Source organism: Tachypleus tridentatus, chromosome 10 (genome assembly GCF_004210375.1).
Source record: "Tachypleus tridentatus isolate NWPU-2018 chromosome 10, ASM421037v1, whole genome shotgun sequence".
NCBI lineage: Eukaryota > Metazoa > Arthropoda > Merostomata > Xiphosura > Limulidae > Tachypleus > Tachypleus tridentatus.
The window spans coordinates 380,061-407,138 of record NC_134834.1 but is presented as its reverse complement, the minus strand read 5'-3'; the positions used below and the strand labels follow the sequence as shown (position 1 = coordinate 407,138).

The 27,078-nt window shown below is 31.9% G+C and overlaps 1 protein-coding gene across 1 annotated transcript; it reads left to right on the top strand.

Annotated features, from left to right (window-relative positions):
- The first annotated feature begins 1,499 nt into the window (after positions 1–1,499).
- Positions 1,500–25,074, top strand: LOC143228622 (neuronal calcium sensor 1-like). Its single transcript, XM_076459848.1, has 7 exons — positions 1,500–1,708; positions 2,673–2,697; positions 10,400–10,448; positions 12,810–12,899; positions 20,209–20,287; positions 21,132–21,298; positions 21,931–25,074. The coding sequence occupies exons 1-7, from the start codon at positions 1,606–1,608 to the stop codon at positions 22,057–22,059; spliced, it is 642 nt and encodes a 213-aa protein (XP_076315963.1). The 5' UTR covers positions 1,500–1,605; the 3' UTR covers positions 22,060–25,074.
- Positions 25,075–27,078: the final 2,004 nt, after the last annotated feature.

Genomic DNA, 27,078 nt, shown 5'->3' with positions numbered 1-27,078 from the left:
TAAGTTACTTAGTATTAAATAACAAATAAATAAACAACACAATCATCAAATAATGACATTTATATTCACTTCAAACGATCTTGATATTAAGAGAACAATATAAAAACATGTGAAAAGTAAAATTGCGGAAACAGCACCCGGTAACGGCAACCATTTTCAAAATATCGTAAGTATTTTGGTTCCTTTCAGACCATTCTGTTCAGATGTTGTGTAACAATTTCAAACACAGACCTGTTCTCGGTAGAAGTTATCCGTAACAGTTCAGCTGAATCAATTTCTTTAACACAACTCATAATATGGCTTCCACAAAAAAAAAAAAAAGGCATTCTGAGAATAGGCTTAGAATAACATTATTACTCGTTATAATACAGATATTCCATTAGTAATCTAAGGTATACACTCTCAAAGCCAGATATGATAAGCGTATAGCTCAGAAAAGAAGTGGGCTAGAGGATTTACGTACCGTAAGTCACTAACTAACCCACAAAACATCTTGATAAGATTGGTGTGAGTGCTGGACCTTATTTTTGTGTTTTGTTTTTTTTCAAAATTTAGTTATTATCAAATATCGAATATCGTAGATTGAAAACAAAAATGTGGTACATCACTTTTTTGTTTCTTAATTGAAAAAACATGTGTTTCACAAGAACACAAAAGGTTGACTGGTTGCTTTGCGCCACAAAACGCCGAACAACCAACCAACCTTTTGTGTTCTTGTGAAACATATCATGTTTTTTGGTTTTTTTTCAATTAAGAAACGACGAAAATAATTGCTCCCCGCTAGTACAGTGGCAAGTCTACGGAGTTAAAACGCTAAAATCAGGGGTTCGATTCCCCTCGGTGGGCAGATAGCCCAATGTGGTTTTGTTATAAGGAAACACACAGAAAGAACCTAAGTGTTAACACATACTGACTAGCATTCTATTAATCAAGTTGTTTACTGCACCCAAAAAGGGGTTCGTTTAGCTTAACAAATATACTTCGTTGTGAAACAAATAATGTATTAATAACTAAAGTATGAATATTAAAACAGAAAATATAGAGGGGTTAATAGCATGAACTATATACGTTAACAAACATGTGAACGATAAAGTTACACAAAACAGCACTTATGCAGTTACGTTACCAGGACAACGGAGTGTTTATGAGAAGACAATAGAGGGCGTTGTGAAATGTTTGTTTGTTTGTTTGTTTGTTTTTGTAATTTCGCACAAAGCTACTCGAGGGCTATCTGTGCTAGCCGTCCCTAATTTAGCAGTGTAAGACTAGAGGGAAGGCAGCTAGTCATCACCACCCACCGCCAACTCTTGGGCTACTCTTTACCAACGAATAGTGGGATTGACCGTCACATTATACACCCCCACGGCTGAGAGGGCGAGCATGTTTAGCGCGACGCGGGCGCGAACCCGCGACCCTCGGATTACGAGTCGCACGCCTTACGCGCTAGGCCATGCCGGGCCATTTGTGAAATGTAGTACCAGTACTAGGCTGGCAAACATTCCCAAGGATATGTGTTGCTTTCCTTTCTTAGATGAGAAGAAATTCATTTGAATAAAACGTAAATCTCAACAAAAAACGAATTATAATTAATTAAATGGTCATGGTATGTTAACCAGTATGGGAACTACAGCTTCGTTCCTTTTCAAAGGCAAAAACACAAGCAAACTAAATAAGAACGAAATAGAAGAGTTGGAGTCAACTACAAACTGTAAGTTTTTGTACACTTTTTTGTACTGATCAACTGGTGTTTAGTATTTAGTATAGAGGTATAGAAGTAACGAAGGTGGATGTAAGAACCCAGAGGTGGTAGTTTTGTAAAGTATCATATCCAAGAAAATAATAGTTTTAAAACATTAATTTTCCTTTCTTGCATTAATTATATTGCTATATATCCTAATTATTTCAAAATTATTAAATCAAGTTTAATAACTGTTTGGAGATTTAAAGTTGTTAGATGTTTGGTAATAGACAAAGGTCAATAGGTAAGTCATTCTATGTTTCAAGCAAGACCTGTGGTTTAAAACTCTCCACAATATTTTATGGAGATTTTTTTACTAGCATTGTAGTATTCAGTGTAACACAGTTAACAAATCTGCATGAAGACTTGTTATTTTATATTGTATTCAATGTAAAACGATTGATACACCTAGAAATTAATTAGCTTATATTACTTTCATTGTAATACAGTTGATAAACTTACGTGGAAACCAGTTAATTTATACTGATTTAAAAATGTAGCATTTATTGGTTTTAAACGCACTTTGGCGAGCTCTAAAATTAGAAAAAAAAGAAGAAAAGAGGTTAATCATAACAATAATAGTCGTTGCACAGTCATAGACAATTTAAAACAAGGGATAACTCACAATAAATTTCTGAAAATGTTTCCATTCTGGGGTTTATCATTAATGTTGACATATTTTACAATTATACCGAATTATACAAGTTATTACGTTCAAACTGATAATGTGATTTAAAATGTATGTTTCAGAAGCTGTTAACGTAGATAACACTCAAATTTAATTCAACAAATTAATTATTTTAAAGATAATTTCTCTCCACTATAGCCTCTTTTTGTCTAATAACAGATAGCATATATTAAGTTAGTAAATGTTAATATATATGATGATATTAAACATGTAATTTTGTAAACTGGTTGTCCTTTTTTATTGCAGTTAAAGCACAACAGCTTCAGAAATGGTAAGTTTTATGGTTTTTAAAAATCATCCACAAGCTTCCAGTAACTTGTTTAAATAAAAGTATTACAGAGCGTCAGATTTAGGAGATTTAAAATCATTATAAAAATTACAAACAGCTTCAAAATGGTAAGTTTTATAACTTTTAAAAATTATCTACAAGCTTCGAGAAATTGGCCTAAATAAAAGTATTACAAAGCGTCAAATATAGATGATTTAAAATCCTTATAAAAATTATAAGCAAGTAGAATATAAATATTTGTATGGTTCAGAGAATAAATTATATGTTTTGAGTAATTTTATAGATTGAGTTTGATCTCATTAGTCCATCAAGGCTGGAGAAATAAAATCATATAAAACAATATATAAAAATTATAAGCAAGTAGAATATAAATATTTATATGGTTCAGAGAATAAATTATGTGTTATGGGTAATTTTATGGATTGAGTTTGATCTCATTAGTCCATCAAGGCTGGAGAAATAAAATCATATAAAACAATATATAAAAATTATAAGCAAGTAGAATATAAATATTTGTATGATTCAGAGAATAAATTATGTGTTATGGGTAATTTTATGGATTGAGTTTGATCTCATTAGTCCATCAAGGCTGGAGAAATAAAATCATATAAAACAATATATAAAAATTATAAGCAAGTAGAATATAAATATTTGTATGGTTCAGAGAATAAATTATGTGTTTTGAGTAATTTTATGGATTGAGTTTGATCTCATTAGTCCATCAAGGCTGGAGAAATAAAATCATATAAAACAATATATAAAAATTATAAGCAAGTAGAATATAAATATTTGTATGGTTCAGAGAATAAATTATGTGTTTTGAGTAATTTTATGGATTGAGTTTGATCTCATTAGTCCATCAAGGCTGGAGAAATAAAATCATATAAAACAATATATAAAAATTATAAGCAAGTAAAATATAAATATTTGTATGGTTCAGAGAATAAATTATGTGTTATGAGTAATTTTATGGATTGAGTTTGATCTCATTAGTCCATCAAGGCTGGAGAAATAAAATCATGTAAAACAATATATACTAAAAAATCTAAACATTTCTGAAAAAAATGAAAAATATGTTTCAAAACTTTAAATCCAGTTAAAGTGAATTTTTTTTAACAAGCATATAGTTTTATAAATACCAACATGTCACAGATTTCAGTTAAGTTATCTCATCACTTTTTTATTTATTAATCAGAAATGAACATTGCAGAATTTCGTTGTAGAGCTTAAAGGTAAAATATGAAACATTGCACGAATCAACACAGGACGTATCATGATGTGGTGCTTTAGCATAAAACTGGCGAGACGGTACTACCTAACACAGGATGTACTTGTGACGCGGCTTAACTCGAAACTAACGATTTGTATTTTTAAAGAATGTAGTTAAATACTAAGTAAACTCCAAGTGTTAGGTCCAGACTAAACATGCAGAATATATGGATGTTATTGGACATAGTAACGTAACACATACGCATCTAGTTAATTATGTTCAATCTAAATATGCTTAAATTTTCTGTCATCTCAAAAGTTATCTGTATTCATTGAAGTAAATGCTAGGACTAGCAAGGTAAAATATGATGCGTAACTCATTTGTGTTAATAAAATTTCCAAATGACAAAACAACATATACTTTTATAGTACAAAATGAATTTTTTTTAGATTTTCTTTCCATTCGTAAACCTAAAATTAAAAGACATTCAAATACGAGAATTATTTAACCATTCGAAGGCTATTCAACGTATTTGTGTAATATATTATTTGTTTGTTTGTTTATTATTAACCAAAATTGTTGTTGTTTTATTGTTTGTTATTAATAACAAAGCTACACAAAGGGCTATCTGCCCTTGCCCACCACGGATATCGAAACCCGCTTTCTAGTAGTATAAGCTCGCAGACATGCCACTGTGCCACTAAGTTGTGTAGCCCAAATCTACACAATGGACTGTTTGTGCTTTGCGCAGCACGAGTATTGAAACCTAAAAACATGCACTAGGAAAGTTTGTTTGTATTAAAGAGCAAAATTACATGGTGAACTTTTGCATTATGCTCGCCACAGGAATCAAACTCCACTCTTTATCATTATAAAGCCTCAAGCTTACAACAGAGGCTCTGGATTTTGTTGCATGCACAATATCATACATGCGTCAGCAAAGAGAACTGTAATCTGATCGAACTCTTTTAGTCAGATTATTCAGGCATATGTTCTCATTATTTCAAATAAAGCTATTTCTATCGACTATCAATAAGACTAAACATAGCTAATTCAATATGTCTGACTCAAGTTTTTCGCTAACACGCGAAAATCTTTGTATATTGAAACCACTTCGAAAAGAAAGAATTTGAAAAAATTGTTTAAAGCTGAAACGTCATTCGATTAAAAGCAAGTTTGTCCAAAAGAGTTTGAGATTTTATGTGTCAAGAAATGTTAGGTTACATTCGTTTCTAATTACATTTTTTAGTAACCAATTAATTATTCAGGGATTTTGAACTGAATTGGTGTAAAAAATAACATTCAAAATCTAGCTTCTGTTTGCAGAAATCACTGGTAGAACATACTTTTCACTCAGTAGCAGTACTATTAAACTAAGTTGTACCTAAGGCAGCAGTTTGGTCTGAAATTTTATTTGTATGCAACACCAGAAATTTACTGCAGATTGTAAAATGCTCAAGATGACAAAGTAATGGAACTGAGTTTGTTTGATTTTTAATTTTGCGCAAAGCTACACGAGGGCTATCTGCGCTAGCCGTCCCTAATTTAGTAGTGTAGGACTAGAGGGAAAACGGCTAGTCATCACCATCCATCGCCAACTCTTGGGCTACTCTTTTACTAACGGATAGTGGGATTGTACGTCACATTATACGCCCCTACGGCTGAAAGATCGAGCATGTTTGGTGTGGCGGGGATTTGAAACCACAACCTTCGGATTACGAGTCGAGTATCTTAACCACCTGGCCATGTCAGGCCTCGTTCTACGGATTTTAAATCGTAGGTATGCAAAATGGTACCTCAGACCCATCTCCTGTTTGATACACTACTAGTACACCTTTTATTAAGTACAAAATTTCATTAGCTACACTGAACCTGTGGCACCCAAAAGTAAAGTTCTTTTAGGCATTTTCACAGGTATTTCATTTGAAATCCAAAGAATATTAATTAATACAAGTGTGAATAAAAAAAAAACGGTTTTAGTCTTAAGTGAGGAAGCTAAGCCTGATTCCTTGACTGTGTTTCGCTGGATAATAAGAAATGATATTTTCATCACTTTATTCATGATTATGCTTAATCTTCTGGATAAAAATACATCATTTACCTTTTGTTTTGTCTCTCGTGAATTACTTTACGTTCTACTACATTTTGTCTCTCGTGAATTACTTTACGTTCTACTACATTTTGTCTCTCGTGAATTACTGTACGTTGTGCTACATTTTATCTCTCGTGAATTACTACGTTTTATCCTCAACTTGACTTTCTTCACCTTACAAACAATTATCTTTAAATTGTGTATTTTTTTAAAATTAATAAGATTAAGTAAAGAGCAATAATTAGTTGTTGCGAAACCAAAAGAACCCTGGGTAATATGAACCTGTGATCACCAGAAATTATCATCAGAGGGCGCTACTTCCGTTCATAGTAGTTTGTAATAATAGCAGTCAGCGTTATAACGAAATGTTTAGATTAGTTTAGCTTTGAACATTCATTTGAAAATACCTTGAACAACTGGAAAAGTAGTAATTTTAACTTACAAGCCAACATGCCCGGCATGGTCAAGTGTGTTAAGGCGTGCGACTCGTAATCTGAGGGTCGCGGGTTCGCATCGCCGTCTCGCCAAACATGCTCGCCCTTTCAGCCGTGGGGCGTTATAAGGTTACGGTCAATCCCACTATTCGTTGGTAAAAAGTAGCCCAAGAGTTGGCGGTGGGTGGTGATGACTAGCTGCCTTCCCTCTAGTCTTACACTACTAAATTAGGGACGGCTAGCACAGATAGCCCTCGAGTAGCTTTGTGAGAAATTCAAAAAACGAACGAACGAACAAGCCAACACTTAGTTAAAAGAGGATTGGGTATTTAGTTAGTAGAATCCTGTTAAACGATTTAAATAATAAAGTGAAAGAACCAAACCATACGTGCAGCACCAATTACAAGTATTTATTAAGTATAAATGAAACACACATTTAAATTATACACATATTACAGTTAGGCTTCAAACTAACAGAAAATGTTTAAAGAAATCAAGTTAAAAAAAGCAAAGTTAGATTTAAAATGTAACTGATGTACAGAATACTGGAAAGCGCATACATTAACCAGTTGGCTAGTGCTTGACAGGGTTGTTATATAATATTTTGGCGAGTTGAACACTAATGAAACTAATAATGTTACCTGTAGAGGAAAATTTATTGGTAGATTTTCGAACATCATAAACGGTAATTTGTTGTGACCTGAAAGTATCGACTATGGGTGTTGCGTCTTTCCACTATGCTGTCGGATGATTTAGTTTTGAATTTTGTTGAAAGATGTACAGGGGTTATCTGCGCTAGCCGTCCATAATATTACAGCTAAAAACTAGAAGGAAGGCAATTAGTTATCACCACACACAACCAACTCTTAGTCTACCAACAAATTGTGGGAATGACCGTAACTTTATAACACCCCCATGGCTAAAAGGATGAACATGTTTGGCGTGACGGAGATTCGAACCCCTAACCTTCAAATTGCTAATCAAGCGCGCTAAACTACCTGGCCTTGCTGGGCCTCTGTCGGATGGACCTCATGACTTTTGGGTATGGGGTTGCTTAAAGTAAGTTACGTGTGATAGAGTTTACGTTATGCTGACAAACGTGAGAGATCTTAGCCAAGCGAATGCAGGCAGTCGTTGACATGAATGTTAGTCACATTGAAAAAGATATAATGCCTTGCGATGCCTATTTCCATTGACCGTGGATTCGGCTACCCTATGATTTCGTTGGTATATTCACCGTAAAGGTGTTTGTATGTTTGTGATTTCTTATAGCAAAGCTACATCGGGCTATCTGCTGAGTCCACCGAGGGGAATCGAACCACTAATTTTAGCTTTGTAAATCCATAGACTTACCGCTGTACTAGCGGGGGACGTTCACCGTAACTAATTATATTAATGTCCAAAACGACTAAAAGACATCTGAAGAAATCATGTATCTATCACAACCTTATTACGTAAATTTAGGACAAGGCTTTAAATTTAGAAAGCTGGAACAAGACTAATGACAAACACAGAACTAGTCAGTAAAACTGCGGATTTATTACAGAACCAATCGGGTGTAAAGGTGTTGCCTAAATGTATCAGATCATCCCTTAAACAATGTCCGAAAATTTAATACAGAAAGTGCATCATCATTAAAGCCTTCCACAAAGAAAAATAAAAGAAACTATCCCATTTCCACTTTTACAAATCATTAATCAAATAAACCCTTATGAAGATGGATGTGTCTGAGGAGCACACTAGCCACAAAATGCTTTATGAGTTTTATAAAGTGTAGCAGAAACTACATGAAACATTCAGGTTGTTTATGGTGCGGAGTCTTTTTAATGAAAGAAAATGTCGAAGATGATTTCACACGTTCAGTTCAGGTGACAACAGCTTAAGTGATGCGTCATGTTCGGGTCGTCCTGTTGAGTTTAATGCTGGCTGCATGTGACGAAAGTTGTGCTGTAACAGTTCACGAACTAGCACAGAAGCTAAATTCAACCCATTCAACAGTTCACCGTCATCTGTAACAGCGTAGAAAGGTGTAAAAAACTTGGAAAATGAGTCCTCCATGATTTGACAAAACCCAACCTTAGAGCAAGAGAGGACATTTACACTTCTCTACACTATCGTGAACGTAACTCACCTTTTTTTGGACAGGTTAGTGACTGGATATGAAAAATGGATATTTTATAAAAAATGTTAAGTGCTGCAGACAATGACTTGGTGTAGGTACACTAGCTAAAGCACAGCCCAAAATGGACCTCCACCCTAGGAAACTCTTGTTAAGTGTTTTGTTGGATATTGTTGGTGTGATCCACTTTGAGTTGCTGCCACTCGATGTAACGATTACATCAGACTTCTATTGTCAACAGTTAGAGCACTTGAATGTTGCACTGAAATAAAAGAGGCCTGCTGTGATCAATTGTAAAGGTGTTGTGTTACACAAGGATAATGCACGGTTCCATATGGCAAGGATCACATCTGCAAAAATTGAAGAGCTAGACTGTGAATAACTTTCACATCCTCCTTATTCTTCAGACCTTATCCCATCTGATTATCATCCATTCTGAAATTTGCAGAACTATCTTGATGGAAAAGAGCTTGGAACACATGAAGATGTCAAAACTACCCTCTCTACATTCTTTTCCTCCAAACCCCAAGAATTTTATAAAAGTGGCATTCAGAAGCTTGTGAATCGTTGGCAGGAAGTAATTAATAATAATGGAACATACATTATTGATTAAATAACATTAAAAGTGTTTGAAATCCTTTCTCTTTTTCTGAACCTAAAATTGGACATTACTTAAGGGATGACCTGATAATGTTCCTCCACTAGTATGTAACAAACAATCAAACGAGATGTGAATCCTACCATCACAAACGACGTAGGCAAAATCTAAATATTATTTTTATTGTAGTAAAGCTACAGTTATAAGAAAACTTTTAACTTTTTCTTAAGAGATGAACATATTTCCATGAATGAAATAGAAACTTAGATACACTTATAATGCATGTATATATTGAGAGAGTTTGTATTTTTTATAAAGTGGCCACGAGTCAACTCTTTGTAAAGTTGGATATACATGTATGTAAAATAAGATCAATTTAAAAGTTTTATTATCTAAACAAGTTAGAGTGTTAATAGCTTTAAACCCTAGAGAAATAAATGAGCTTAGACATAGCCAAATTTGTTTGCATTCTAGGAAGCTATTCTAACTTCTAAAGAAGCGTTTGTTCGCTATTATATTAGTGTAGTTTATTTACACGTTTCTTTAGAGGATGAACTGATATTTCTTATCCAACTATGGAAATATTGTTCATTAACTGTTAGCTTTCGTTATTAATAGATAATATTAATTTCAGTCCTCATCAACAAACACTAGTAAACAGGTGGGGAACGTTTGTTTGTATATGGGAAACCTGCTAATTCTATCTACTAGGCCCGGCATGGCCAGGTGGTTAAGGCACTCGTTGGTAAAAGAATAGCCCAAGGGTTGGCGGTGAGTAGAGATGATTATCTGCCTTCCCTCTAGTCTCACATTACTAAATTAGGGACGGCTAGCGCAGATAGCCCTCGAGTGGCTTTGCGCGAAATTCAAAACAAACGAAATTCTATCTGCTGCCGTCCTTAACGTTGAACTAAATGGAAGGCAACCATCCAGCAGCCCCTACCGCCAACTTTTGAAAATCATACCTACATAATGTTTTGAAACAAAGCTACTTTCAGGTAGTCGAAGTATTGAACCTAATTAAGTATATAATTGTGTTTGTTGTCGATAAGTATTCTCATTTAGTAAATAAAATATACTACCAACTTAATACACTCATCTTGAATAACCAGTGCATAAGTACAAGAATAGTTATTTAGAATTGTTTTGAACGATTTAGTTATTATTGTTGTTGAAAAAGTAGGTAATTTATTTAAAAGAGAAGAAAAAATCGAATATTTTATATTTACAGGTATAAAGACTTTATACACGACTGTCCCGATGGTCACATGACAAAAGAGGTAAGCTTATGTTCGTAGTTTTATTGACAAATGTAATGAAGTGAACAAAAGCATACTTATGAACTACAAGTACTTATAACGACCTGAAACACACACCCTGAATTGCAGGTATGTCATAATGAAATACTTGGAAATAATAAATATTTGAATGGTAACTTTGCGATAATTGAGAGATCTCTCCCTCTCCCCAGATAGTCAATATAATATTAAAGCCACATGTTAACTCGCTATGATTTATCGATTTTCGTTCTTAAGTACTTACCTTTATCAGAACGCATAGGGCGTGTGACGTTTCTTGACTACGTATCTGTACCGGTTCTGAAAACTTTAAAAATGAATATGATGCCAAAAAACTGCAAGTTTACTTTAAAATTATTAGATAGAGCAATGATTCTAGTCTTTCATAAATTTATAATGTAGTCCTCACATCAATTCACATTTGTCACATAGATAGGTTTTGGTACAGGTGATATTGTATTCAGTTTCCTTCAAACTTAACTGCCATTTCTCACAATATAAATAGAAAGGAATTAATAAAATGTGGTTTCAATAGGCTAACGTCATAACTCTACGTTTCTAACACGTGAGTCTTGTACAGTCTTTACCCAAGCACATAATTCAAAATATTTGTCAAAAGAGGACCTTTATCACAGTTCATAAACCAAATGAAATTGAAGAAGATATATACAGGAATTTATTACATACAGTACATATAATGCAGGACTTAGTGGAGAAAAATACTGTTCATAAGCCTTAGATTTAGTTGCAATTTGTGTAATGTTATTTATGTTGTTTTTTTATTTCTTGTAAACAGATATGTGTTGAAGAAAGAAAAACCTCACGTCTAAGAATAAATTTAAACAAATCTCACAGCAAAAATGCAATTAATAACCAATTACGTATTAATAAATACATTACTAGTTGTATTATGAAAAAATATAGCATACTTTACAAGAACTTTTCTTCAACAATTTCCATTTTGGTATTCTGGTGAAATTTGTTTTAATTTTGAAATTTATTTTATTAACAAGCTTAAAAACATTTTAAATGTCATCTAATTTAACGCACAGATATTTTGAAATACATATAAACGCAAGAAAATTTGTGATTCTAATGTGGGTCTTATAAAAAAAATGTATGTACTTTGAAAGCTGCTAACTATCCTTAAAGACTATAAACCGTATTTATGCTTTTGTGTACGTATGTTTTTATTCATCTTAAATTCATAATAATAATGAGTTTTAAAAAATTAAACATTTTTATTTCGTTTTATTTTATTAAACATTTGGTTTTCGGGATATATATAAAATCGTAAAATCGTATTAAAACCTGGTTTCTATCGTTGTAAGTCCGAAAACATTCCGAAAACAGCCCATTGTGTTAAGCATTGTGCTTGATTTCAAACAAAAAATACAAGTGTATTTTATGTTTCAACAAAGATACATAAATGCCATATTATCAATGGTTATTTTAACTAAATAATGATTACGTATAATATGTTAAGCCTACCTCTTAGTCTCCTATTGGATCAGCGGCAAGATCCCGTATTTTTTATTTTTACTGATTATTTTGATTTCCTCTTGACTGGGATTTAGGAGGATAAGGTACTTACAATGCTAAAAGCCGAGATTTAGTGAATCCGTGGGGAATAGCGCACAAACAGCTTATTGTGTAGCTATGTGTAGAAAAGCAAAGAACTACGCACTTTTTTCTTGCCCAAGTATACCAACTATTGCAGACCATCAAATTCCTAATTACTGTACAAGTTGTTTCGTTAAGAAAATTGTTAAAACCGTTTATTGTTGAAGTTATGTGCGAGATAATGTAGACCGTATATCAAAATTGCTTAACGGTTTGGTTTGTTCTGAATTTCGCGCAAAGCTACACGAGGGCTATCTGCGCTAGCCGTCCATAATTTAGCAGTGTAAGACTAGAGGAAAAGCAGCTAGTCATCACCACCCACCTCCAACTCTTGGGTTACTCCTTTACCAACGATTAGTGGGATTGATCGTTACATTATAACGCCCCCACGGCTGAAAAGGGCGAGCATGTTTGGTACGAAGGGGATTCTAACCCGTGACCCTCGGATTACGAGTCGAGCGCCTTAACCGCCTGGCCATTTCGGACCTCAGCAAATTATAATCATATATGATTGAGGTAAGACGGAAACAAAAAACGCTAAAGAAAGCATACAACTACAACTTCATTTATGTTAGGTTTATGAAATGGACGGTATTTAACCAGAAAGATAAAAATTATATGAAAAATGTCTTGTAGAAAATAAATGTTTCTATAAGTGCAAGAAATTTTGGACGCAAAACATTATAGACATGAACATGAATATTTTATTTTATTTTCCAGGTGTTTAGGAAAATTTATGGTCAGCTTTTTCCAGCTGGAAATCCATCTCCTTTCGTTGACTATATTTTTAACGTATTTGATTCCAATAAGGCAAGTGAACAAATCTGAGAAACCCCGATTGTTGGAACTTACTTCTATGTTAAGTCCTGTTGACTAGACTATAATTTTATGATTTTCCCACCTTTTATATTCTCTACATTCATGACATATTATTCTTATAATATGACTGGCATGCATGAGTGTGTGCTTGTTTATATTATCGTTAATTAACCAAATAGTATTTTAGTTAAATATATGTTTTTAAGCGTCATACGCAGACATAATGATTATCGGTTAAAAGTACATTATTGGTTTAGTTGTAAAATCAACTTACAACACCCAAGTAATGTTCCAGTTATGTCCTAGAAAATCTGATTTTGTAAGTACCTTTAAGTATCTTTATTTATCTAAATATTTCTGGTTTAATGAAAACGATTTCTTTCAGTTGAAGTGAAAAATTATTAAATATATATATGTAACTAATTCATCATCATTTTAAAAAATTCTTTCATCTTTAATTAGAATTATAGTGATGTTTTGCTTAAATAATATCTTACATTGATTACATCAATGTGCGTTCCCTTTCTCTAACACAAAACAACAAACCATTCTTCCTGTTTAAAAATTAGTGAAATATGACACACGTTTCCTCACGTCTAAATAATGGCTGAAAGCCTGCACAATGCCATCTAACTTTAGACAACTCATCTCATTTATAATAAATGTTTCAAAGTGCGTAATGGAATTTTAAAATATACATTGACATTAATCCTTGGTTGCTTGAAAGGAAATTTTTAAAAAAATGCAAATATAACATATGAAGGAATTCATTGTATCCTATTTCATAGTAAATCACACCGAGTTGCATAATTCACTTTTCTTATATATGCTTCGAATCTAAATAAACAGGTGAAGGTTATATAACAATGACTCGTTCCAAAAAATTATATACAGTTCTATATATGCCTTTCACTTCATCGAAGGTCGAGGAATTTTTAATTTTTAAAGAACACTTTCTATACACTTTCCATACATTTTAAGACATTCAATTTCTACCTTTTATCTTTCTGTTTCATTATCTGTGAAGTGCATATTTTATGTGGTTGTCTGTTGAAACAATCAACAGACACCACTATATAAAGAACACATACTGTATGTTGTTTTTAACACTCAAAAACAAATTTATGAAACAGCTCTTTACGGATATATTTATAATGTTGGCTTCACACTTTTATTGCCGTAGTGGAATAACTTGAGTTTAAACTTTTTACTTTAAGTAATATAGCTATAATGCTAACCTAGAAATAATTATTTTTATCTTTTAATTTATATTCCAAATTGGAAACCTACATATAACAAAGATAGGGTTCATTTTGTTTTTATTCTATTAAAGATTTAACAAAGATAGGGTTCATTTTGTTTTTATTCTATTAAGGATGTAACAAAGATAGGGTTCATTTTGTTTTTATTCTATTAAGGATGTAACAAAGATAGGGTTCATTTTGTTTTCATTGTATTAAGGATGTAACAAAGATGGGGTTCATTTTGTTTTCATTGTATTAAGGATGTAACAAAGATAGGGTTCATTTTGTTTTCATTCTATTAAGGATGTAACAAAGATAGGGTTCATTTTGTTTTCATTGTGTTAAGGATGTAACAAAGATAGGGTTCATTTTGATTTCATTGTATTAAGGATGTAACAAAGATAGGGTTCATTTTGTTTTCATTCTATTAAGGATGTAACAAAGATAGGGTTCATTTTGTTTTCATTGTGTTAAGGATGTAACAAAGATAGGGTTCATTTTGTTTTTATTCTATTAAGGATGTAACAAAGATAGGGTTCATTTTGTTTTCATTGTATTAAGGATGTAACAAAGATAGGGTTCATTTTGTTTTCATTGTATTAAGGATGTAACAAAGATAGGGTTCATTTTGTTTTCATTGTGTTAAGGATGTAACAAAGATATGGTTCATTTTGTTTTTATTCTATTAAGGATGTAACAAAGATAGGATTCATTTTGTTTTCATTGTGTTAAGGATGTAACAAAGATAGGGTTCATTTTGTTTTTATTCTATTAAGGATGTAACAAAGATAGGGTTCATTTTGTTTTCATTGTATTAAGGATATAACAAGGATAAGGTTCATTTTGTTTTTATTGTATTAAGGATGTAGCAAAGATAGGGTTCATTTTGTTTTCATTGTATTAAGGATGTAACAAAGATAGAGTTCATTTTGTTTTCATTGTGTTAAAAATGTAACGAAGATAGGGTTGATTTTGTTTTTATTCTATTAAGGATGTAACAAAGATAGGGTTCATTTTGTTTTCATTGTATTGAGGATGTAACAAAGATGGGGTTCATTTTGTTTTCATTGTATTAAGGATGTAACAAAGATAGGGTTCATTTTGTTTTTATTGTGTTAAGGATGTAACAAAGATAGGGTTCATTTTGTTTTTATTCTATTAAGGACGTAACAAAGATAGGGTTCATTTTGTTTTCATTGTATTAAGGATGTAACAAAGATAGGGTTGATTTTGTTTTCATTCTATTAAGGATGTAACAAAGATAGGGTTCATTTTGTTTTCATTGTATTGAGGATGTAACAAAGATGGGGTTCATTTTGTTTTCATTGTATTAAGGATGTAACAAAGATAGGGTTCATTTTGTTTTTATTGTGTTAAGGATGTAACAAAGATAGGGTTCATTTTGTTTTATTCTATTAAGGATGTAACAAAGATAGGGTTCATTTTGTTTTCATTGTATTAAGGATGTAACAAAGATAGGGTTCATTTTGTTTTCATTCTATTAAGGATGTAACAAAGATAGGGTTCATTTTGTTTTCATTGTGTTAAGGATGTAACAAAGATGGGGTTCATTTTGTTTTCATTGTATTAAGGATGTAACAAAGATAGGGTTCATTTTGTTTTCATTCTATTAAGGATGTAACAAAGATAGGGTTCATTTTGTTTTCATTGTATTAAGGATATAACAAGGATAAGGTTCATTTTGTTTTTATTGTATTAAGGATGTAGCAAAGATAGGGTTCATTTTGTTTTCATTGTATTAAGGATGTAACAAAGATAGAGTTCATTTTGTTTTCATTGTGTTAAAAATGTAACGAAGATAGGGTTGATTTTGTTTTTATTCTATTAAGGATGTAACAAAGATAGGGTTCATTTTGTTTTCATTGTATTGAGGATGTAACAAAGATGGGGTTCATTTTGTTTTCATTGTATTAAGGATGTAACAAAGATAGGGTTCATTTTGTTTTTATTGTGTTAAGGATGTAACAAAGATAGGGTTCATTTTGTTTTTATTCTATTAAGGACGTAACAAAGATAGGGTTCATTTTGTTTTCATTGTATTAAGGATGTAACAAAGATAGGGTTGATTTTGTTTTCATTCTATTAAGGATGTAACAAAGATAGGGTTCATTTTGTTTTCATTGTATTGAGGATGTAACAAAGATGGGGTTCATTTTGTTTTCATTGTATTAAGGATGTAACAAAGATAGGGTTCATTTTGTTTTATTGTGTTAAGGATGTAACAAAGATAGGGTTCATTTTGTTTTATTCTATTAAGGATGTAACAAAGATAGGGTTCATTTTGTTTTCATTGTATTAAGGATGTAACAAAGATAGGGTTCATTTTGTTTTCATTCTATTAAGGATGTAACAAAGATAGGGTTCATTTTGTTTTCATTGTGTTAAGGATGTAACAAAGATGGGGTTCATTTTGTTTTCATTGTATTAAGGATGTAACAAAGATAGGGTTCATTTTGTTTTCATTCTATTAAGGATGTAACAAAGATAGGGTTCATTTTGTTTTCATTGTGTTAAGGATGTAACAAAGATAGGGTTCATTTTGTTTTATTCTATTAAGGATGTAACAAAGATAGGGTTCATTTTGTTTTCATTGTATTAAGGATGTAACAAAGATAGGGTTCATTTTGTTTTCATTGTATTAAGGATGTAACAAAGATAGGGTTCATTTTGTTTTCATTGTGTTAAGGATGTAACAAAGATATGGTTCATTTTGTTTTATTCTATTAAGGATGTAACAAAGATAGGATTCATTTTGTTTTCATTGTGTTAAGGATGTAACAAAGATAGGGTTCATTTTGTTTTTATTCTATTAAGGATGTAACAAAGATAGGGTTCATTTTGTTTCATTGTATTAAGGATGTAACAAAGATAGGGTTAATTTTGTTTTCATTGTATTAAGGATGTAACAAAGATAGAGTTCATTTTGCTTTCATTGTGTTAAGGATGTAACAAAGATAGGGTTCATTTTGTTTTTATTCTATTAAGGATGTAACAAAGATAGGGTTCATTTTGTTTTCATTGTATTAAGGATGTAACAAAGATAGGGTTCATTTTGTTTTCATTGTATTAAGGATGTAACAAAGATAGGGTTCATTTTGTTTTCATTCTGTTAAGGATGTAACAAAGATAGGGTTCATTTTGTTTTCATTGTGTTAAGGATGTAACAAAGATAGGGTTCATTTTGTTTTTATTCTATTAAGGATGTAACAAAGATAGGGTTCATTTTGTTTTCATTGTATTAAGGATGTAACAAAATAGGGTTCATTTTGTTTTCATTCTATTAAGGATGTAACAAAGATAGGTTTCATTTTGTTTTTATTCTATTAAGGATGTAACAAAGATAGGATTCATTTTGTTTTCATTGTGTTAAGGATGTAACAAAGATAGGGTTCATTTTGTTTTCATTGTATTAAGGATGTAACAAAGATAGGGTTCATTTTGTTTTCATTGTATTAAGGATGTAACAAAGATAGGGTTCATTTTGTTTTCATTGTATTAAGGATGTAACAAAGATAGGGTTCATTTTGTTTTCATTGTATTAAGGATGTAACAAAGATAGGGTTCATTTTGTTTTCATTGTGTTAAGGATGTAACAAAGATATGGTTCATTTTGTTTTTATTCTATTAAGGATGTAACAAAGATAGGATTCATTTTGTTTTCATTGTGTTAAGGATGTAACAAAGATAGGGTTCATTTTGTTTTTATTCTATTAAGGATGTAACAAAGATAGGGTTCATTTTGTTTTCATTGTATTAAGGATATAACAAGGATAAGGTTCATTTTGTTTTTATTGTATTAAGGATGTAGCAAAGATAGGGTTCATTTTGTTTTCATTGTATTAAGGATGTAACAAAGATAGAGTTCATTTTGTTTTCATTGTGTTAAAAATGTAACGAAGATAGGGTTGATTTTGTTTTTATTCTATTAAGGATGTAACAAAGATAGGGTTCATTTTGTTTTCATTGTATTGAGGATGTAACAAAGATGGGGTTCATTTTGTTTTCATTGTATTAAGGATGTAACAAAGATAGGGTTCATTTTGTTTTCATTGTATTAAGGATGTAACAAAGATAGGGTTCATTTTGTTTTTATTCTATTAAGGATGTAACAAAGATAGGGTTCATTTTGTTTTCATTGTATTAAGGATGTAACAAAGATAGGGTTGATTTTGTTTTCATTCTATTAAGGATGTAACAAAGATAGGGTTCATTTTGTTTTCATTGTATTGAGGATGTAACAAAGATGGGGTTCATTTTGTTTTCATTGTATTAAGGATGTAAGAAAGATAGGGTTCATTTTGTTTTTATTGTGTTAAGGATGTAACAAAGATAGGGTTCATTTTGTTTTATTCTATTAAGGATGTAACAAAGATAGGGTTCATTTTGTTTTCATTGTATTAAGGATGTAACAAAGATAGGGTTCATTTTGTTTTCATTCTATTAAGGATGTAACAAAGATAGGGTTCATTTTGTTTTCATTGTGTTAAGGATGTAACAAAGATGGGGTTCATTTTGTTTTCATTGTATTAAGGATGTAACAAAGATAGGGTTCATTTTGTTTTCATTCTATTAAGGATGTAACAAAGATAGGGTTCATTTTGTTTTCATTGTGTTAAGGATGTAACAAAGATAGGGTTCATTTTGTTTTTATTCTATTAAGGATGTAACAAAGATAGGGTTCATTTTGTTTTCATTGTATTAAGGATGTAACAAAGATAGGGTTCATTTTGTTTTCATTGTATTAAGGATGTAACAAAGATAGGGTTCATTTTGTTTTCACTGTGTTAAGGATGTAACAAAGATATGGTTCATTTTGTTTTTATTCTATTAAGGATGTAACAAAGATAGGATTCATTTTGTTTTCATTGTGTTAAGGATGTAACAAAGATAGGGTTCATTTTGTTTTTATTCTATTAAGGATGTAACAAAGATAGGGTTCATTTTGTTTTCATTGTATTAAGGATGTAACAAAGATAGGGTTAATTTTGTTTTCATTGTATTAAGGATGTAACAAAGATAGAGTTCATTTTGCTTTCATTGTGTTAAGGATGTAACAAAGATAGGGTTCATTTTGTTTTTATTCTATTAAGGATGTAACAAAGATAGGGTTCATTTTGTTTTCATTGTATTAAGGATGTAACAAAGATAGGGTTCATTTTGTTTTCATTGTATTAAGGATGTAACAAAGATAGGGTTCATTTTGTTTTCATTCTGTTAAGGATGTAACAAAGATAGGGTTCATTTTGTTTTCATTGTGTTAAGGATGTAACAAAGATAGGGTTCATTTTGTTTTTATTCTATTAAGGATGTAACAAAGATAGGGTTCATTTTGTTTTCATTGTATTAAGGATGTAACAAAATAGGGTTCATTTTGTTTTCATTCTATTAAGGATGTAACAAAGATAGGTTTCATTTTGTTTTCATTGTGTTAAGGATGTAACAAAGATAGGGTTCATTTTGTTTTTATTCTATTAAGGATGTAACAAAGATAGGGTTCATTTTGTTTTCATTGTATTAAGGATGTAACAAAGATAGGGTTCATTTTGTTTTCATTGTATTAAGGATGTAACAAAGATAGGGTTCATTTTGCTTTCATTGTGTTAAGGATGTAACAAAGATAGGGTTCATTTTGTTTTTATTCTATTAAGGATGTAACAAAGATAGGGTTCATTTTGTTTTCATTGTATTAAGGATGTAACAAAGATAGGGTTCATTTTGTTTTCATTGTATTAAGGATGTAACAAAGATAGGGTTTATTTTGTTTTCATTCTGTTAAGGATGTAACGAAGATAGGGTTCATTTTGTTTTCATTGTGTTAAGGATGTAACAAAGATAGGGTTTATTTTGTTTTTATTCTATTAAGGATGTAACAAAGATAGGGTTCATTTTGTTTTCATTGTATTAAGGATGTAACAAAAATAGGGTTCATTTTGTTTTCATTCTATTAAGGATGTAACAAAGATAGGTTTCATTTTGTTTTCATTGTATTAAGGATGTAACAAAGATAGGGCTCATTTTGTCTTCATTCTATTAAGGATGGTGTCGTCACGTTTAAGGAATTCATTACTGCCATTGCTGTAACAACACACGGTTCTGTCGATGACAAATTAAAATGTGAGTATTTTAGTGCAATATATATTTTAATATATATTCAGTTTATTAAAAATATTACACATATATCAATGTTAATCTTATGTATTTAACAGACAGTTTCTGCAACAATATTTTACAATAGTTTTGAATATACAACTAATGAACTATGAATTTAAAACGTAATGACATTTTAATGATTAAAGATATTCAATATTCAAAGAAACTTAATAGTTTCGTTAAAGAAATTAATGGATTATTTTGGCCTCTCTGCTTTCTACTTACTTTATTAAACGCAGTCTTATAATAACTGCTTTAGAACAAACCTTTTAAAATTACCATTATTGAAACCTTCTAATATGACTGGCGAGCATTCCAATTTCTTTCATTCTAGCTTTACATTTGTTTGCAATAAATTTGCTTATGTTGGAGTGCAAAAGTAGACAATAAGCTATGTTTGCTTACTCACTGCGGAGATGGAACTCCGAATTCTAACGTTATAAGTCCTCACACTTATGACAGAGCCATTAATACTACATAATATTTCCTGTAAATAAAACAGCTATTATGAATTATTATGAAAAATAACTAGTTGTTACATTTCGAACACAAAATGAAGGTACTATTATATAATTATACATTCTAATTCAATGATTATTTTGTTGGAAACGAATATCATTTAAAAAGTCTAGAAGTTTTGAAAACCTTAACATGTATGAAGCACTATATCATGTAATGTAATAAAATCAAAGCTTTTATAGCACTCTGTAAGGAAACTTTTCCATTGCTCACTTATTTTCCTGAAGGTTTTTTTATGAGGTACGATTTAAGAAACCATATTTGTTTAATTTTATTTATTTGTCACCAGGGGCTTTCAAGCTATACGATATTGACAACGATGGTTATGTTAGCCGTTACGAAATGATTGACGTCATAACTGCCATCTATCAGTTACACGGAAGGTTTCATGCCTCTGCTCGTGGTAGAAATGCACCAGACGAACGAGTGAACCAGTTGTTAGTTAAATTAGATAAGGTGACTAATTTTTTCAGATTATTAACGAGAAAATTGGGTTTTATGCATAATATCTGCTAGAAGTTCTACACTTTATATTAGTTTCTTCAAACGGCTTTAAAGAGTAAGAGCTAACAGTTAGTTTTATATACCAAAAGGTAACTACAATAAACGTGGCAAGTTAAAGGTCAAAACTTAGTTTTCTTTTTTTGATGTTTTTGGTTTTTGAAACCATTTTGTTGTTTTGTTTTTTATTTGGATGAAAATAGTTCTCATAATATGTAAATTGACACATCAGAGACCAAACATAATGTTATGGAACTTATACAAAAGAACAACAAAAACAAGTATTTAAACTAAGAAATTGAAGTTTCAAAGAGGTAGTACATAGTATATAATTTAGCCATATGTGTATTATTCAGCTAGTTTTTACAATTATATTATTATAATATTAATCATATTGTGGAAAAATTGTTAGAACTAACCGAACCTAGAAATAAAGTATACATTTAAATACAAGTATATATGAAAGGTTATACCACTTAAAAACGAACCCCTTAATGTTGGATGTTTTAAATAAGTATAATATAACTTTTACGTTTTCCTTGTAATCATTGTAGCGCTTAGTTTGAATAACTGTTTCGTTTTTCTAGGACCGAGACGGAAAGATAAGTTGTACTGATTTCTGTAATGGCTTCAAAACGGATCCTATGATTGTAAAAGCATTGTTATCACACACGCTCAGTGAAAGGAGTTCAGAACTGATTGTTGAAGTCACATAAATATTCTGTTTTAGCAGCGACTGATAAGTCCTAGTTTTGTTTGTGTAACTGTGCTTTGAAGAAGAGAAAGTTTCCATAATACATAGACTTTCTGAAAGCTGTACGTTGATCTTTGGTAAAATTAGTTCTTAAAAATAATTAGAGATTAGAACGCTGTGATGTAATGAAAAACGACTTTTTATTATATAATGTTTTGTCATGATACAGATTTTTGATTATAGTAGTTTGTGTCAAAAGCTATCAGGCTAGTTTCATTGAAAATAGCTTAAAGTTAGAAAAATAAATAAAAAAACATAATAAACATTTATTTCTGTAAAACTTTACTGTTCAGCATTATTCAAACTATGTTTTTATTATATTTAAAATTAATATCTGTTTAAACTGTATAAAATACCTAAACAAGCTTTCAGCTAATGTACCATAAGTGACAGAGTACAACTGAGAATAGAAGCCATTGAAAAGGTAGGTGGAAGTTGAAAATTACAACCGGGAAGCATTAATATTTAGCATATCTTGGTGGTTAGGGTAACTGTTTCGCAGTATGAGGGCCACTAGTTGAAAGTTTTGAGAATGTCCTAAGTTACAGAAAAGTAAGCATACTCTTTTCAGAAGTAGTGTTTTTCTATTCAAACATTATTACAATGTTTTGTTTTCTTTCGTAGATCTGTTTTAAAGGTTTTAATTGTCATATGTTTTACCTATGCCATATAGGTTATTCAACGGAATTTTCTAGAAAGTTGGAGACTTCATTGACACTTTAGAACTGTTGTCTATTTCTAAAGTGGCAGGGTTTTAGAAGTTAATACCTAGGAGTTTTGAAAATTCAGGAATTACCCTTTACCCTACTCGGGCCGGCTTGACCAAGTGGTTAAGGTATTCTACTCTTAATCTGAGGGTCGCGGGTTCGAATTCCCGCCGCACCAACCATGCTTGCTTATAATGTGACGGTCAATCCCACTATTCGTTGGTAAAAGAGTAGCCCAAGAGTCGGTAGTGGATGGTGATTACTAGCTGTCTTCCCTCTAATCTTACACTGCAAAATTAGGGACGGCTAGTGCAGATAGCCCTTGAGTATCTGTGCGCGAAACTCAAAACAAACCAAACCAAATTTACCCCACTCATCTATAAGGAGATCACAACGCAAAAAACAAAACAAAAATGAATTATGTGTATAAATGTGCGTGCATAATCGAAGAAGCAATGTATAAACGCACAACTGAGATAGGCTCAATAACAATAAGCTTTTGTACCGCTTACATTTTATGCATAACAGGCATTTTGGGAGAAGGGGTAGCCCAAGTTTTCTAATAGAATGTTGGTTACCCTTTTCTGGGCCCCCGATGGCTCTGTGGTATGTCTGAGGGTTTATAGTATCAAAAATCAGGTTTTGATACTCGAGATTGGCAAAACACAAATATCCCATTCTATTTTCCTGATGTCTTATTTTGTTGAGAACAAATTTCTTCCCAAAGCTTATTGAAAACAGTACTGATTGTGGTCTTGAACACCCATATCTATGTTGTTCTTGTTTTATTTTTACATTAAATTTAATTCACTTGTTAAGTTTCCACTTGAGGTAATATTTGATGGATGGTGGCGAATTATTACCGATTGTTGTGTGAGTGCTGAATGTTACGACCGCAGACGCCCCTCTTACTAGAATATATTTTACCATTTTTTTTTTGTTTATACCCTAGTTTTATTTGTTTGTCCTCTTTATGAGATGTTTTTTATCGTTATAAAAACACTAACTCGCATTGGTAGATTGAAAGCAGCTCAAATATTATTTTTTAATTTTTTTACCATTAGATGACAACAATAGAACGTTTCAAAATGACTCAAATAGGCCCTCCGCTGGTACAGCGGTAAGTCTACGGGTTTACAACGGTGGGCTCAGCAGATTGCCCTAAGTGGCTTTGCTATAAGAAAACAAAAACATGGCTCAAATATCTCTTCTACAGGATTTTTACGTCACCTAATTCAGATATGAGATTTTTCATAATCCGTTTTCCATGGTACTTCTGCTTTTCCTTTTCTTTAGTAATAATATCAATATCTACAATGTATATTGTACTAATAAAATGCGACATTTAAAATGTACTTAAATAAGTCATAGGATGTAAATAATCTAGTTGTGAAATGTGTCGCAAATTTAGAACAATAAAACATTCTGAGCTATATTTTGTTTGAGTTTGATTTTTGAGCAAAGCCATAAAAGCACTATCTATGATAGCTGTCTAAACTTTAGCAGTGAAAGACTAGAGGGGAGGTAGCTAGTTATCATCACCCACTGCTAACCTTTGGGCTACTTTTTTTACCAATGAATAATGGGATTGATGACCGTTACATTGTAACGCCAGACGGCTGAAAAGGCTAGCATATTTGATAGGCAGTGATTCGAACCCGCAGATTTGCGAGGCGAAAGCCCTAACCACCTCGACATGCCGCATAGGGCTTGTCTTTCCTGTTCTCAAAAACGTTAAAAATTCAATAACATTTGAAGGTTAATAAGCCTATTACTTTAAACCGCACTTAGTTTTAGTTACATTATAAAAGTAACAGTCAGCGCCATTATTCGATTCAAAAGAGCCACAAAGTGCCCTTGTAGTGGCGAATGTTGCTATCAGGTTGCTTCCCTATGGCCAACAATACAAAATTAGGAAAGTTATACCTGAATTCTGCGTGTCATTTAAGTAAATATTTCCTGTTCCTTACATTCTTAAGTGTGGCAAACAAATCTATTTTTTAAATGAAATGTTACTTTTCTAAGCAGCTGTTTTTACAAAACTACTTTTAAAAGTATGGCTAGTAGAGTTGCGTCTTAAATTCTGTGACTTATATCAGATTTGATGTGATTTAAGTGATTTAGATCAAGTATTAGAAATGGTGGAAGAGTGGTATGATAAAGTATTCTTTGTTGCATCACTCTTGCTTGTTATATCTTACTTTATAGACATTGTATTTCAAGGAAGGAAACCTTTATATATATGTTCACAATTTGTAGAGCAAACAATAATAAAAGTCGACATAAAAAGAGATATATTGCAGATTGTTATTGTTTGATATTAAGCACAGAACTACATAAAGGACTACCTATGTTCTTCCAAACACGTGTATCGACACCTGGTTTCTAGTGTTATAAGTTCGCACTCATACAACTGTGTCACTAGAGGTTGTAACGTAGATTGCAAAAAATTTTTATGTCTCACAACATCCCGATGCTTACATTTGGAAGTGTTGTTGTTTTTTTCAGTTAACAATAATCAAACAATAAAAATGTTGAAAAACATTTACAAATAGCGGATTTACAATATTAACTCCCTTTGGAAAATATGAACTGAAATTGGTAGTAACAAGTTCGGAAAATATGTGAAACGTAAACAGGGTGAAGAGAGTCTCTCGATGAGCAAGGAAACTAATTTCAAATCTCTAAGGGTAGGATCAGATAAAGTTAATTAATTTCATTTTTGACGACATTAACCACAAAATTAATAAAAGTGGTCTGTAAACCGCTTGGAGCGACATCTTGCATCACTGTCACTAGTGAGTCACATAATTTCATGATTACAAAGTGAAAATCAATCTTCATCAAATACAAACAAAAGCAAACAAGTATACTGAATAAAGGACCGTGTTTCCAGTTAACAGAAATTTTAATTTTCTGACTTATTCTGAGACTATACTGGCTTTATACTGAGAGAGTATGACTTTATAATAGTTGAACTGCAAAGTTGAAAGCCGCTTTCTTGCCATTAAACTAAGCAGTTAGTCCATTGTAGCAGGGTTTACAACAGATGTGTGGAGCCCAAGATTTGTCCTGATCACCAATTTTACAGTCAAAATAATGAAAGTAGGCAGTTCTGAGGAGGGAAGTGATGGTTCGACGCTGTGCAACTGTCGTGAAGTCCCCACACACGTAGCAGAAAGAATTGGCCTTGTTGAGGCATCCTCGGTGTTTTGACGAGCTTGAAGCCATTGGAGAATCTGAAAAAAAAACAAAGTAAAATTAAATCATATGTAAGGCAATAATAATTATGTGCGTCGTTGGAAATTGTAATACAAATATATACCCAAAAGATTGTGTAACTCAATTGTCGAGGGACACCAACCTCCTGCGCTGACTGCCAGTGCACTACTGGCTGTTGATTGAGACGTGTTGGCTACGCTTAACTGCCAAAATCCGTCTTGATATATAGCTATATATATATATATATAATGTAATGCTATCACTTACATTTATTGCATAATAACTAAAAAAGAAGACATAAGTCACACAATATTAGAAATTAACCCTGAATGCATATACGCCTTTATGTACAGTATGTGTGCAAAATGTAAGTATGCATATCTAAAAAACTAGAGGTTATGAGTAAAAAAGGATTTCAAATTTGAATTCAGCACCCCCAAATTAGGTTAAAACAGCTATTTTTGTGCTTGCCTCAATTTCTTTGTAAACCAGTGTTATTTAAACTCATTTGATAAAAACTGTGCTTCAGACTGAAACAGTTGTAACCAATGATATCGATATAAATAGCGTCTCAATCACTAGTATGTCAACCATATCGCAATCATCTTGATAAAACCTGATACCAGGGTAAAGATCTTATCGGCATTGGATGTAACCGATATAATTTAGTTAACATATTGTTATATTCTTCTGTGCTTTCCCCGATAAGTGACCCGGCATGGCCAGGTGGTTAAGGCACTCGATTCGTAATCTGAGGGTTGCGGGTTCGAATTCCCGCCACACCAAACATACTCGTTCTTTCAACCGTGAGGGCGTTATAATGTTACGGTCAATCCCACTATTCGTTGGTAAAAGAGTAGCCCAAGAGTTGGCGATGGGTGATGATGTCTAGCTGCCTTCCATCTAGTCTTACATTGCTAAATTAGGGACGGCTAGCGCAGATAACCGTTGTGTAGCTTTGCGCGAAATTCAAACACAAACAAAAATAATACAATAATTGATATACAACAACCTTATCCAAGAAATACCAAGATGAAGATGCTGATGCCAAA